At 40.9% G+C, this 14,016-nt stretch overlaps 1 protein-coding gene across 5 annotated transcripts in view; it reads right to left on the reverse strand.

Moving 5' to 3' along the window:
* The window catches only part of DLG5 (discs large MAGUK scaffold protein 5), a 103,191-nt gene that overhangs the window by 51,653 nt on the left and 37,522 nt on the right, over positions 1-14,016 (reverse strand). For all 5 annotated transcript variants that reach the window (XM_033065659.1, XM_033065657.1, XM_033065658.1 and 2 more), the window contains exon 3: positions 2,306-2,471. In XM_033065659.1, coding sequence (XP_032921550.1) covers positions 2,306-2,471 — 166 coding nt within the window. The remainder of the gene's footprint in view (positions 1-2,305; positions 2,472-14,016) is intronic.

The following is a 14,016-nucleotide window of genomic DNA, read 5'->3' on the forward strand; positions in this document are numbered from 1 at the left end:
GCTAATGCCAACCACAGGTCAAATTTTGTGGGCAATCCTATCCACCAGCTTCAAGGAGTTATTATTTACTATTGCAATTGCAACAACAATTATAGATTACACATGAAACAGTCTCTTATGAGAGACAATTTTCAGGGGGTTTATTTGTGTTGTGGTTCTCTTCTACTATTACTACAATGCGAGTAATAATAGCAGGTTTAAGTCTATAAAGTGCAATTTGAGCATGCTAGATTATTTGGTCAAATCTTCACTTAATCTCCAGCACACATGCACACATACAGTCACTGTCAATCCACAGGCACAGCATGAGCAATCCCACTCCTGTCCAGCAGGATGGCACATGCTGATCTGATTCAGCACATCACAACCCACGGCTGTGGCTCCTCTGCCACTGCTCTAGACTTAGTCAACATTTGCTTTGGAAAACAGCTCTCTGTTTTGCAACCTCCTTAGCCAGCACAGCCCAGACTGCAAATGTGCTGTGAGCTGTTGTGAAGCATCCAAGGTAATGTGTCAAGGTCTGCCTCTGCACCACCTGTGTTTGGTACAGCCACAGCTAGAGCAGCACACACAGCCAGGAAAATAAAGCCAGGGAGAGTACAAGTCACCATCCATATCATCACCCCCTCAGCTTTCACACTTCAGTATTAACAGTTTACCACGTCTGGGCTTTGACTTCTGGAAGGACAAAGATTAGCTTTATACGAGGAAAGAATTCAAAAAGTAAAACAAATACCAGTAAGATTTCAAAAACCATAAATGTGTATGCAGATGGGAGCAGTAGTTGCTTTTACACTGAAGGAAAAGAATGCCAATGAAAAATCTCCATTCATTTTCCACTCCTCAGATATTTGATTGTTTGGAAGCCAGCACTCTCCATCTAATATGTACTGCCCAGGGACTGCCCAAATAAAAGGTTTATTTTGGTGGGTTGTTCTTGAAGCTGTAAACATTCATGTTTTATACAACATAAAAATCCTACACTGAAAGCAAAGGATTGATTTGACAAAGAGAAAACTAGGACAGTCTAGAGGACAACTCATCAGAACTTTATTAATAGTATCCTGGATTATGCAGAAGATTATTGTGAGCTATAAAATCCTCTATGCCTAAGCTCTAGTAACTTCAAAGAAGAAATCCTTCTATTCAACTAAGTAACTGGAAGCTGTGCAAAAGATGTTGACATTTGACAATCTTTTCCTTTCCCATTCCCACACTGCTTTGAGACTACCACAGAGAACATGAAGCTCCTAAAGGAGCCCTCAGAACTCAAGGAGGGAGGAAGGGGGCATTAAGATGAGAAGCTACTTAGTTTATAAAATCTTCACATTCTCTCAATGCCAGCTCACTGGTTGAAATCTTAACCTTCTCATACAGACAAAAACTTTAATTAACCACCTGACCATATACAGACACAGCTGATTAAGTAACAAACAACAACAACAACAAAACATTACAGTTCAGAAAAGGTACACATGATGGCAACACCTCCCAGAAAATCTGTTCTTTGCTCTTATTTCAGATTCAGTGACACACAATTTTTTTCCAAGGTTCTATACATGTACAGGCAAAAAGTGTTCAGTGTACCCAGACACCTTTAAACATCAGCAGATCTTTAACACTTCAAAATATATAAAATAAATAATAAATAATTCTATTGCCTACCCTTATTTACAATTAAGTCATACTTGGAGTACTGTCATTCTCATAACAGCCCCCAAATTAGAATGAGCTAGACAAGCCTGCTGAGTGTTAAATGATTTAAAAAGCTTGTTTAGTGGAGGAGAATTCCTTATTCTTAACATATTTCTGCTACAAGTTCCCCAACATATGTATACCAGAAAGCTGATCTTCTAAAAAACACTCTACTCAGCAGAAATCCACACCTCTCTCTCCTTGCAGAAGCATAGGAATAGCTGAGATTTTTTTCCTCTCCTCATTTCTGTTCTCTAGCCAAGTATTCAGAGCTATTTCCCTTTCTTCTCTCTTATTTTCAAAACACCAAATACTTCATGCACTGTCTTCTTTCTCTTGCTACAACAAAGCCCAGGAAGCCTAAGCAACTTCTTAGCTTTCTTTTCTCAACACAGAGATGAAACCTTCTCCCCTCAGTCCCACAGAAAAATTGCTGGACAAAGTCGGGAAGCTCTGAAACATGGATGTGGCCACTTCAACAGGATGCAAGCAGATTACAAGCAACATATACATCTTGCAAGCTCCTTAATGCTTTCCAGGCAATCAGGTGTCGATACCTGAAAGCACTACTGAAGACCAAATGAAAATGCAACATTTCCTCTCTGTTTACCTGCAGTCATCGAAGGTTGAGCCAGGAGATGAAAGCGCGAGTTGCTTGCGCAGCTCATCCCTCTCTCGAGTCACCTGCCGGAGCTGATACAGAATCGTCTCCAGCTTCTCACTCATTTGTCTCGTGTCTATCACGGGTGGGGGAGATGATGCTTTGCCAGTCGTACCTGATGAAGAGATAAATACTTGGCAATGAGAGAATGCTTCAAAAGAACAATACAACTTCACCAAAGAAGTTAAGATTTATTTTGAAAACTCCTGTATTTCCGCCTGCAGAATCCTAATCAAAAATGAAGCAAATTCATGCACATTTTCATCAGTGAGTTGAAAGAAGACTACCTCCAGTCAGATCCCATGCCAGCAGAAAGGCCCTGTGTAGCAATGGGTAGGTCCCTTGCTTACTCAGGAACTTAGAAGCAGCATAAAAGGCAAGGCAAATCAGCAGTAACAATTGCAAAGACCTCAGACACTGACATACTGACAGAAGTCACAGGTAAAAAAAGTTTTTTTCAAATAAAGAACAATGTCCACACTTTTTTTTAAAAACAAAAAACAAGTAAAATTCACCCACATCAACTTATTTCAATGATAGTGAAGAAACTGCTACTGCACTGGGGTTCTTTTCCTTTTTCTGGCAGCACAGAAATACCATTCTGCCAAGGGCTACAGATAACATTTACTTCGAATGCAATTCTGTGCTTTCACATGTCACAATTTTTCAGTCTAGTATGTGAAGTTAAAGATTTCACTTAGCAACAAATCATGAAAACTGGGCTTCATGTTTAACAACACTGAATAACATAAGCACATTACAATCACTGCAACTGGACTACACATCAAATTTCCTCTAAGGGGCAGTCATACATTAAAGTAGTTTTGGGGACTTTTTAATTCTCAGCTTTCCTAACACCAGAGCTGAACAATGATGGCTACTATCCTCTCAGACACCTGTGAGAGCACAACAATATCTTCTTCCCAAGAGAAGAGAGTCTGGTATATCACTTCCTAACAACTGCTGACAAGCAATTCAACTCTAGTTTTAGTTCTACTCACTTAAAATTAAGTTGCAAATGCAGTTTTGCTCACGTGTCTCTCAGACACATGAGAGTACAGTAATTTCACGAATACAAGCCGCACCAATTTGACCAAAATTTTGGTGGAAACCCGGAAGTGCGGCTAATATTCCGGGGCAGCTAATCTATTAACAAAATTCTAAAAGCTGCCAACACGGAAGTGAGAGCCCGCGGCAGCCCCAAGCCAAGCTGGAGCCCGGCCGGCCCCGGCTGAGGTGGGAAAGCCTGGCAGAGGCGGGGCCTGCAGTGTGGGGGCGGGCGACAGAGCCTGAGCCAGCAGGGCGGGGCAGGGAGGGCGGCAGAGCCTGAGCCAGCATGGCGGGGGAGCCCGGGAGAACTGGGGCTAGCAGTGCAGGGGAGCATGGCATAAGCAGGAAGGCCGGCGGGTGGGGCTGCCTGGCAGCGGGGGAAGCCCAGCATAATCGGGGCCAGCAGCGTGGGAGAGCCCGGCGGTGCGGGGGCCTGCAGTGCCGGCCAGGGCGAGGAAACGCGGCGGCGGTGCAGACGGGAGGGGGCGGCCGGCGAGCCTGGTGGCGGCGGCGGCAGCCCTGCCGGCGGGGCGAGCGAAAGCGGCGCTCGCCAAAGCGCCGCCGCTCGCCAAAGCGCCGCCGCTCGCCGAGCCAAAGCGCCGCCGCTCGCCGCCAAAGCGCCGCCGCTCGCCGAGCGAAAGCGCCGCCGCTCGCCAAAGCGCCGCCGCTCGCCGCAAAAGCGCCGCCGCTCGCCAAAGCGCCGCCGCTCGCCGAGCGAAAGCGCCGCCGCTCGCCAAAGCGCCGCCGCTCGCCGAGCCAAAGCGCCGCCGCTCGCCAAAGCGCCGCCGCTCGCCGAGCCGAAGCGACGCCGCTCGCCAAAGCGCCGCCGCTCGCCGCGAAAGCGCCGCCGCTCGTCGCGAAAGCGCCGCGGGGCGGGGTGGGCGCGGCGCTCGAGAGGCGCGGCGCAGGGCGAGCGAAAGCGGCAGCAGGGTGAGCGAAAGCGGCAGCGGGGCGGGCGGCGAGCCCGGCGGCGGCAGCCCTGCCAGCCGGGCGAGCGAACGCGGCAGCGGGGCGGTGCTGACGGGAGAGGGGGGCCAGCGAGCCCAGCGGCGGCGGCAGCACCACCCGGCCAGCCCCGCCGAGCCGTGGCGCTGAGCTGGGCCACCCGGCCCCGTCGGCAACCATGAGCGGGCCGAGCCTTCCTGGCCCCGCCCCGAGCCAGTAAGCCCGCTATGCCGCGATCCTGTTACTAATTGGCCAATTTGTGAAAGCTGCGCACGGATTCTCGCGACGAACGAAAGTGCGGCTAATATTCGGGGTGCGGCTTATCTATTGACAAAGACAGCAACATTGTCGAGGCACCGGGGGTGCGGCTTATAATCCGTGCGGCTTGTATTCGTGAAACTACTGTAAACTAAAAGATATAGGTAAAGGTGTGAAAGTTAAAGGGTTAAATGTATACAGGTGATAATTTTCTACCCAAATGAGAAATTTTAGAAATAGTTTGCAAAATTATACAACTGAAACAAGTTGCTGACATAGGTATTAACTTGTTAGAATGTACCTTTATTAGGCCTTTTTTTAGTTAATTAAGCAACAAAATAATAGAAAAATAATGTTCTCCACTCATTGTCTTTTCAAAGAAAGAAACTTGAAATTATTCCACTGGATCAAATGCTAAAGAATTGCAAGGATTGTCTTTTTATCCCTAAACCCCATTCATGGAGGCATTGCAGAATGGAAAAAACCCCTCCAACTTTTCAGCAAAACTATTTGTGCTGTGAAGTTCCCACACCAAAATAATTGCAGTGTAAGGACTATCTTACGTACAGCATCTACAATAATAGGATCCCTGGTTTTATACCTTCCAGCTGCCACTGTAATGAGAATTTATGAGCATAGACTGTTCTTTTTAATCTAATTATTGCCTAATAATGTATGCAAATACTCTAATAGCAAACTGAAGAAATAAAAAAATCGCAGGAAGAATGGACATTCTGGAAAAAGACACAAACTCACTCTGAAGAATTCTCAATGGAGGCTGCTTTTCCTACTACTTTGTTTCACTCCTGCATCCAGACAAAGCCCCTTTATCCATAAGGACTAAGTATTTCATAGTTCCAAAATGGAGTGATCCTTTCTTTTAGATGAGAAATATTCCACATATTTTTACAGCAAGAAACCAGTAATATTACACATGATACAGGAGATATTGAGAATAAATGAAGGAAATTACTAAATAGATACAAAAAGAATATGTATTAATTTGAAAGAGCTTGGAGACATCAATGGAAAAGGAATTTCATAAACAAACTGAAAGGTAGAGACAGACAAATCAAATTCAGGTTCTGAGAAGTTGTATGGTCTTTGATAAATTCAGTGGCAACCTGCACATCATCCCATTTGAGCTGACACATCAGAGGATGTGTAACGTGGAAAAAATCCCCTTCTCATCCTTTCAGAGAGGTTCAAAAGCTTATGTCATCCTGGGGCTGCTTGCAAGCAAAACAGATGAACAGGATGCAAGAGGTCAAGAGGAAGGAGGAAATGAATCAGGAAGCCTGCTGTGCCTTAGAGGGAGGAAAGGGATGAACAGTGCCCATCACTACCACCACTGCTAACCCAGCAGAGTCCCACAGACAAGGTCTGCATCACAAGAGCTAGACAGGCACCCAACAGCTGCCCTGGGGATGATCTTTAAGCACAAGCCAGAGATCTACTCCTCTCTCTGCTCCTCAGCCTCCCCTGACAGCTTTAACAGCATCCAAGTGACAATCTTCTTCAGGCAAGAACATTTGTGTACAGTCTCAAAATTGTGCCAAGAAAGAAAAGTCTGCTTTAAATAAAAACAGGCTAATTAGCCTTAGGAAAGAAGTTTTTTCATGATTGTGAAACCATTTGTCTTAGTACCAAAAGGGGTTATTTTTTATTAACTTGTCAATTTTTACAAGTACATCAACACACACTTTCATCTCTAATGCAATGATATTTATGACACATAATATCAGTCACGAGATGTACACCTGTTAAGTGCTATCAATATAATCCAGTTCTTCCCACTCCTATCCTTAGAAGAAGATTGAAAATTTATGTCTGTTTGATTTCCTAACAGGTTTCGATTTTCAACAGTTGTGCAAAAGGTCTTATAAAGCTTAAATCAGATTTCTGAATGCTTAAAAAATAAGCACACACATTCAGTAAAATCCTTTTTCACCAGAAAGATTCCAGTCTTGGTTTCTTTTAAAGGAGCTTTTATAGCTGACTGCTAAAATCCTTTCATTGCATCTGACATCTTGATGCAGCAGAAGGAAAATGACCTGTGCTTCAAGCTTCATATTCTTTTTCCATCTGACTGCATATATTACACAAAAGTACTTCCTTTTTGTACTTCAACCAGTCAAACTGATCTTAAAATGCACAAGCCTGAAGGCTAAACCTCCATTATCCAAATTATGCCACCTTTCAGTAACTCACCTTCTTTCTCAGACAACCCAGATTTCTGAAAAGGCATTTACACTTGGCACCTCCTGCCAAGTATAACTCATTCATCTGCTTTGATAAGCCTCACAACTCATTTCTGATGTGAGTTGCACTTGGACTCTGAGGATTTGACCTCCTGGAAGTCCCTCCCTGGCCAGTGCCCAGGTGAGCAGCACTCACTGAGTCCTGGAGCAGCCGACAGCAGCGATGTGTTGTGTGGAGAGAACACACTTCACCTGAAATGCAGCACAGCCCCTAAGTCCTGAGTCTGCACTGACTTAAGCCAAAGGGAGATTTTGCAGGATTTCCATCACTAATGGTATAAAAGAACAGCTTTAAAAACAGAAGCTGGAGCAATGGTATCTTCCCTATTATAGCCCCAAATGCTGGACTTCACAGAAACCACAAAGATCCATTACTGTAGCACATACTGAATATCATTTCTGATGATTACTCTAATCAACAATGACTGAAGAGATAATATGTCCACACAGAAACTATGGCTTCAGGAGTTAACTTCAAATATGGGGAAGGGGTAGCATATTTTTTGAAGAATAACAGAACATTTTAACAGAAACAGGGCTGGAAAACTTATTAACCTCTCCAAAATGTACCATAATGCCAAATTAATATAATGGTGAGATAAGAAATTGAGTACCAATGCATAAATGGCCAATTTTATGAAATATCATTAATATATTTTGAGTTATAATAAACTCCTTGGTTTTTGAGAAATACAGTTGTATGATAGACTCAACTAATTCAGAAGGCACACTGTCACAAGCTAACAGAATGCCTTAATTTTACAATGATTTTTCTTAAACTCATAAATTTGTGCTCCTTCCTGCTTGAAAACAAACAGGAGACTACTCATTGTACATAGTAAAAAGCCTTTTCCATTGCTTTTTTTTCCTAAAAAAGAAAATCAAAAGACATATTCAGGACATTATTTCTTCATGGCCTCATAAATCATGACAGAAAATGTTAAAAAATACTTGCAAGATGTGTTGCAAAGCATGATCAACAGGGTTTTTCCCCAAGCTAGGGAAAGTGTGGAAAGTAAAGACTTATGCCTGGTGTAGGAAAATGCATTCTAAAATATTTACTTTCTTTCAATGATTTATGAAGAGGGTAACATTCTAAATTACATTCTAGTTATCATTTAGATACATTTCTTCAGATGTATTTTTTTAAGTGATCATGAAACAGCAGAGAGCACAGAACAGAATTGCATGCAGGTGAAATAAAACATTAAAAAAACCAAGCAGCAGTACACTGAGGAGAGAAAAGTGAAAGGTAGAATAATGAACAGTAGAAACAGTTTCATTTGACAGACAGAAAACCTTATACATTATGGAGGCGTGACAACCATGTAAGGACAAAAGAATGGATAGCATTTCAGTATATTGTTTTAATTCAGAATATAAAAACCTAATCAAAGCCAGCAACATCTAAAATAAACTTTCAACTTCAGTGTTTAAGGCTATAGAAAGAATTGAACAGTAGTTCTGGAAAGGTCAATGTGAAAAAAAATCTACAACCTTTTACTAAAAAACAGAGGAGATGGGGGGCAGCAGGGGAAAGGAAGCTCTTTCTCCATTTGAGAAGTCCTTGCAGAATTTTGATGAGCTGAAATACAACTGAGAGTAAAATCTGTTACCATGACCAAGGCATGTACAGCTGAAGCTTCTAGGTTTGAATTTACAGAAGTTCCCTGGCTCAAATCCTACCTTTATCAGGCTAAAACTGAATATATACATATATATACTGAAAACATAACCACATTGAAGTGTCTACACTGAATCCAAAGGGGACAGTGACTATGGTCACCAGCTGCACACCAACCAAGGGCATGAGGCTCCTCCAGCTCTCCATCCTCCACATCTTCTCCTGTAGCACTTGTGAGCAGACTCACCACATCAATTTCATAGCTCCAAAGAAAACCACTATCACCAAAAGGATTTCCTAAATGCCCAGACTGATAAAGGGTCTCAACGAGCCGTGACAGACACCATGCTCCAGAGGTGCTGTCTGGAGTGCAGGAGATGGGTATTCACATACACTACTTCCATTCAAATCCTTGCAGACCAAACAAACCTTCAGAAATTCATACATGGAGCTGCCAAATGCTAAGAAGATACTATAACAAGTAAAATACCATGAAGTGGTCAGCTCTTTTATTAGTGGTTCTCTGACCACAAAAACCCCACTGTCCCTTCTCCAAGACTGCATCATTATAAGTGAGCAAAGTTAACTTTTTTATTGTTATGTTGCTTTTTTTTGAAACAGGGCATGAGTTTACTCCAAACTTTCAAGTACCTTTGAAGAGAAAGAGGTTCAGAGAACCCTGAGCATGACTAACGTCAAACCATAGCTGCCTGAAAATAGACACCAAAGAAGACAGCAATAGCACACTAAAGCTATTCAGAAAGCTTAATACTTAAGAGATGTTTATTAACAGACTCACTGAAAATCACCAAGAGATTCAGGATCAATCCTAGAGACAATTACATCATTCACAGAGTAAAATCAGAGAGCAAAGGTTACCTTAAGTGTGTGAAAGAACATGTATTTCAAAGTTAAAAGTCTTGTTTTCAGCAAACTAAATGGGTAGTTTACTACGTAGGGGAAAAAAAATCTATATGAAGAGTTTTAATTCAATCGTTGAGACCAAATTCTACAAGAAAACTACTTCTGAATAGAAAAAGTGATTGGAGAGAAGGCAGAACATCGAAGGTAATTTCTGCTGTACAGAAAAGGACTGTGTTGTGGTATACTGGTGGTGTTCCTAGTACCCTCCCTTATTCATCCATGGCCTTTCAACAAGTGTAATATTGCCACTTTCTCCTTGGTGTTAACTTTTGAGGTGTCTTTAGCAAATATTAACTTTTTGTGTCAGTAAAAACAACAACAAAAAAAAAGGCAAGAAATACAATGAGAGACTGCTATAGGCTGTCAGGAAAAATAAATAACTCTTTCAGACAAGGATAGAGTATTTATTTTTTATTGAAAGACCATCATAAGCCACACCTGCAACTGAACAGCTCCTGTGAATAGTGAAAACAATTACTTTGTTACATCCAGCTGTAAAAAGTATGAAGCAATAAAGTGAAATCAAAACATGAAAGGACACTTGTGAAAATGGTCGACATGAAAATGAGGAGTGAAAGATTAATATTGTTGGGAAGGAATTGGATGGGAGGGTGGGAATGTTTGCTTTGGAATAAGAATTAAGGCTCTCAGATTAAGCAACTTGAAATGCAATTAGTGAGAAACTATCTGTAAACAGCCTGTCAGGCTGATAAGCTAAAAAAAGTTAAGCAAGGAAACAGCGTCAGTTGAAGTCAAAGTTGGACAAGTTGGTGGAGACAGATCTATGGCCACCTGATGGCTGCAAGGAAAGGCATAAAACTGTAGAGCCAGTGGTGGTGCTCATTACAGATTGCTGTCCATGGCATGGGGCTTCACAGATGATCTTTAATGTCCCTTCCAACCCAAACCAATCTATGATTCTATGTAAGATCCCACAGCAAAATGTAGCACAGTGATATGAGAGAAAAGAGTAAGAAGAAAACACTTTTGATGAAAAAGTGATACCATTTGCAAAGAACTGAACGGCTGGAAAAGTAAAAGTCTGTTAAAAGAGAAAGGTGCTGATATGCAATGTGGAATGAAGAGGCTACAAGCCTGACAGCTGTAACCAAAACAATGCAAAGAGGCCTGGCTGTGGAAAGAAATTTATACATGAAAAGATGGAAGGTCTTATCTATTCCAAAATTCATCTATTTAGGAACTCAGTATACTTTAAAAGAATGGAAGAGTATGCAATGCCTTTCTGTTAAAAACTCATAACAGAAACTATTATGGAGGATCTTTTCAGAGTCACAGCCTGCTGCCTGCATGTAACTTGCTGTGTTCCATTAAAAAACATTTCCTAAAACCAAACCCAACATCTGAACATCAAGGAGGGCAGGAAAAAACATTTTTTGAGCACTAAATAAAAACTCTGAAGTTTCATTATGAATAGGTTTTAAAATGGCTTGATTGTAAAAACTATAATCCTGTCATGGCATCAAATGTCAAATTATCAAGTGCACTATACAAACTGACATTTTTTAAAATAATTTTTAGAAAAGGGGTCTTGATTCTGTGTTCTATTCCTCTCTATTATCATGACTGGTCAAGTGGGAGACTTGCCAGGGACTGTCACATATAGCTGTGTTACTGGTTTCTATCCAATTCCTCAGTGACACTGTTCTGTGCTTGGCACAACAGGCACTGAATCTCCATAAATAATTGTTCTGGTATCAGACACAGGACTGTAGTTCTGTTCAGAGAGTTTGCTGGGCACAGAGAGCGGGCAGATGAAGGATGCTTTTATTTACACACAAAAGTCGTTGTCATTGGCCAACGGCAAAGAGAAAGGAAATACAGATAAAGACCTTGACAATTTAATGAGGATTTGTTCCTTTGAGGGGACAAAGCTGGGGCTGACAGATAGTGGTGGTATTTACACCATCATAGCAGTTTATATTGTACCTCGTTTGGAAATAAATTGTGAATATTTGCTCTTCATACCATCAAAACTACCTGTTATACATGCATAGTATGAATTTTATTATTAGATCAGAAAGAAATGGAGGCAAGTAAACAAGAGAAAAAAATTGCCATCTAAATTAATTTTGAGCAATGAGGAAAACACACAAGTAAAAGCTGGTGTCACTCTGCATTTTTATTTACATACAGATACAAATGAATAAAAAGGCAGAGTTTCTCCTCTAAGACTCCTAACTTGCCGTTATACAGGAAGGAAACTGGCTTCCACTCAATGCTTATGCTATCACATGCACATGAGGATGGAAGTTCATTCTTGCATCCCTCATGCTCTGCAAGCCCCAAGAGGCAGGGAAAGAAAAAAAGCTTGGATGACAGCACAGTACTCGGAATAGACTAGCCCTAAGCTCATCTCTGAGTCACATTATGCAAATTGCATCACTCCTTGCTCTGCTCTTATATTGACATCACTGAAGACTGAGAGAAGCCCAGAATATCCATTTGCTCCCCATACAGAAGCTGCTGCTTCATCTATGCTGCTGTTCTCCATGCTTGCTGCACTCTTGGCTTTCAGTGAGAGAATCAGAAATGTAAATACATCCAAGACTTGGGTACACCTTGGGTTTATATAATGATCAAATGATGTCCTATCTTTCTCTCTTCCTTTCAAAACCCTGACACTATGCTTTATTTATTAGACTGCGACTGAGCCCATGCTTTCTCAGAACTATCTTTTAACAACAATCTTAGTTCTATATAAGATTAGTTCCTATATCAGAGTATTTTTCTGGAGAACAAGCCTATTGTTATATACCTTAGCTTAACCAATTAACCCAAACCCAGGATAGCTGTAAAATGTATAGCAGCCTCTCCATTTCACAACTTCCTGACTTGGAAGTAGTTCAGAAAAAGATTATTTAATTAAAAATGCTGGCAGCAGAAACTATCTCTAACAATAGCTAGGGTAATTAAGGTTTGGGAAGAAAAGATGAAGCACATGGACACACGAGTCTCTATTTACATTTACGAACTGTGGAGTCTTAAGACCACATATGAAAGATGGCATAATCTCTCCTAATTAAATGATCCTAAGCCTAACTATCTGATGATTTATCTGGGCGTAATTAGTAGCCCCAAAACCTTTTGCATTTCCCCTAAAAAGTCAAATGTGCCAATCAGTTTCTGAGCTACTCAATACACAGAATCAAGGTATTAATTGTAAACCAGTGTTTTGAACACAGCTGTAATAAAATAGATCCTTTATCTTCCCTGTGAGGAAGGTCTATGTGAGCGGAGAAGTGAAAATACTCCTTTATATACATGTGTGTACACATATAACTATCAATGTCAAACTGAACATATTCAAAAGCTTGCACTGTCTCCAAACTAGAATTTATTTACCTTTTTTCACTGATGCATTCATTTCATAGGTTAAACTTACCATTTCTCCTGCACAGAATTACCCTTGTGAAAGTTATTTCAGTAAGATAGGAGAGTGGGGGGAAGATGCATATAAAATTCCTCAAATGCTACAGCACCTCAGTATTTGTTAGGATTCCATTCAAACAAGTCATATGAAGCCTTAAGGGAGCTGGTATGCAGGCAGATTTAGTTATGATGGTTTGCCATTCAATAAATCAGTCAGTATTAGAATAATCTTTGAAGCGACTTGCAAAGATGTCTATGAGTATATGTCAGTTATTAAGTAATTTTTCTATTGATATTAGATTACAAAAATACTGTCTCTTCTAGAACAAGGCGTGAGGGTGAGAAAACAGTTGGAGCAAAAATCAGACTCGTTAATAACAAGTCTATAATCACACCATAAAATAAACATGCCAGCTTCAAACAAGAATTCCCCTGGCTGTTAATCTCTTAAATATTAAATACTAAGCTCAAATGAATAATTTGAGTAAAACAAAATTATGGAGATATCAGATCAATATTTTTGTTTAATAGCAGGGTACTTAATTTTCAGGTCACAACTTTGATTACTGCGAACTCCAAAGATATAAATCAATTTTGATTTCAGCTTCTTATGTCAAGCGCACAAATTCAGTATGAACTTCAGCATTGTAAAATACGGAGAAAACATAGTTTGTGGGAAGGAATGTAAAAAAAAATTAAACAAAATTAAGATTTAAGTGTGCCACTCCTTTTAAAAATGAGGAATATAGAACTAGAAAAGACCATCTGCAATTCTCCTATCTCAGCCATTTCTTCATCCAATTATCCTACAAACTTACTGGATTTCATTTTAGAATAATTACCTTCTTTAGAAGGTGCCTTTCTGAGTCTGGTTGCCCTAAAAATTTGGGAACTATTTTCTTTCTATTTCCAGTCCCCAGTTTATTCGCAGCAAATTTAATCTACCCTTCCTTCAGGTAGCAGTATACAAGTGTGGTCTTGATTAAAATCAAACTAACATGTCACAGCTTCCAGTATTTCCAGTAAATAGTTCATTCAGGCCTAAAATCTTGTTCCAGCTTGCTGGAGTTAAAAGTTCAACTCAGTGACTGCAACAGATGTCTACCCACATCCTTAAAAAGACAACTGACTTGCCTGCTGCTGTCAGGGAAGTCTACAGATGCCTGACACAACACTGGAACTTTAAATATGCAAGAGCCTGCATTCCC

This window comes from Catharus ustulatus, chromosome 8 (genome assembly GCF_009819885.2).
Source record: "Catharus ustulatus isolate bCatUst1 chromosome 8, bCatUst1.pri.v2, whole genome shotgun sequence".
NCBI classification, from domain to species: domain Eukaryota; kingdom Metazoa; phylum Chordata; class Aves; order Passeriformes; family Turdidae; genus Catharus; species Catharus ustulatus.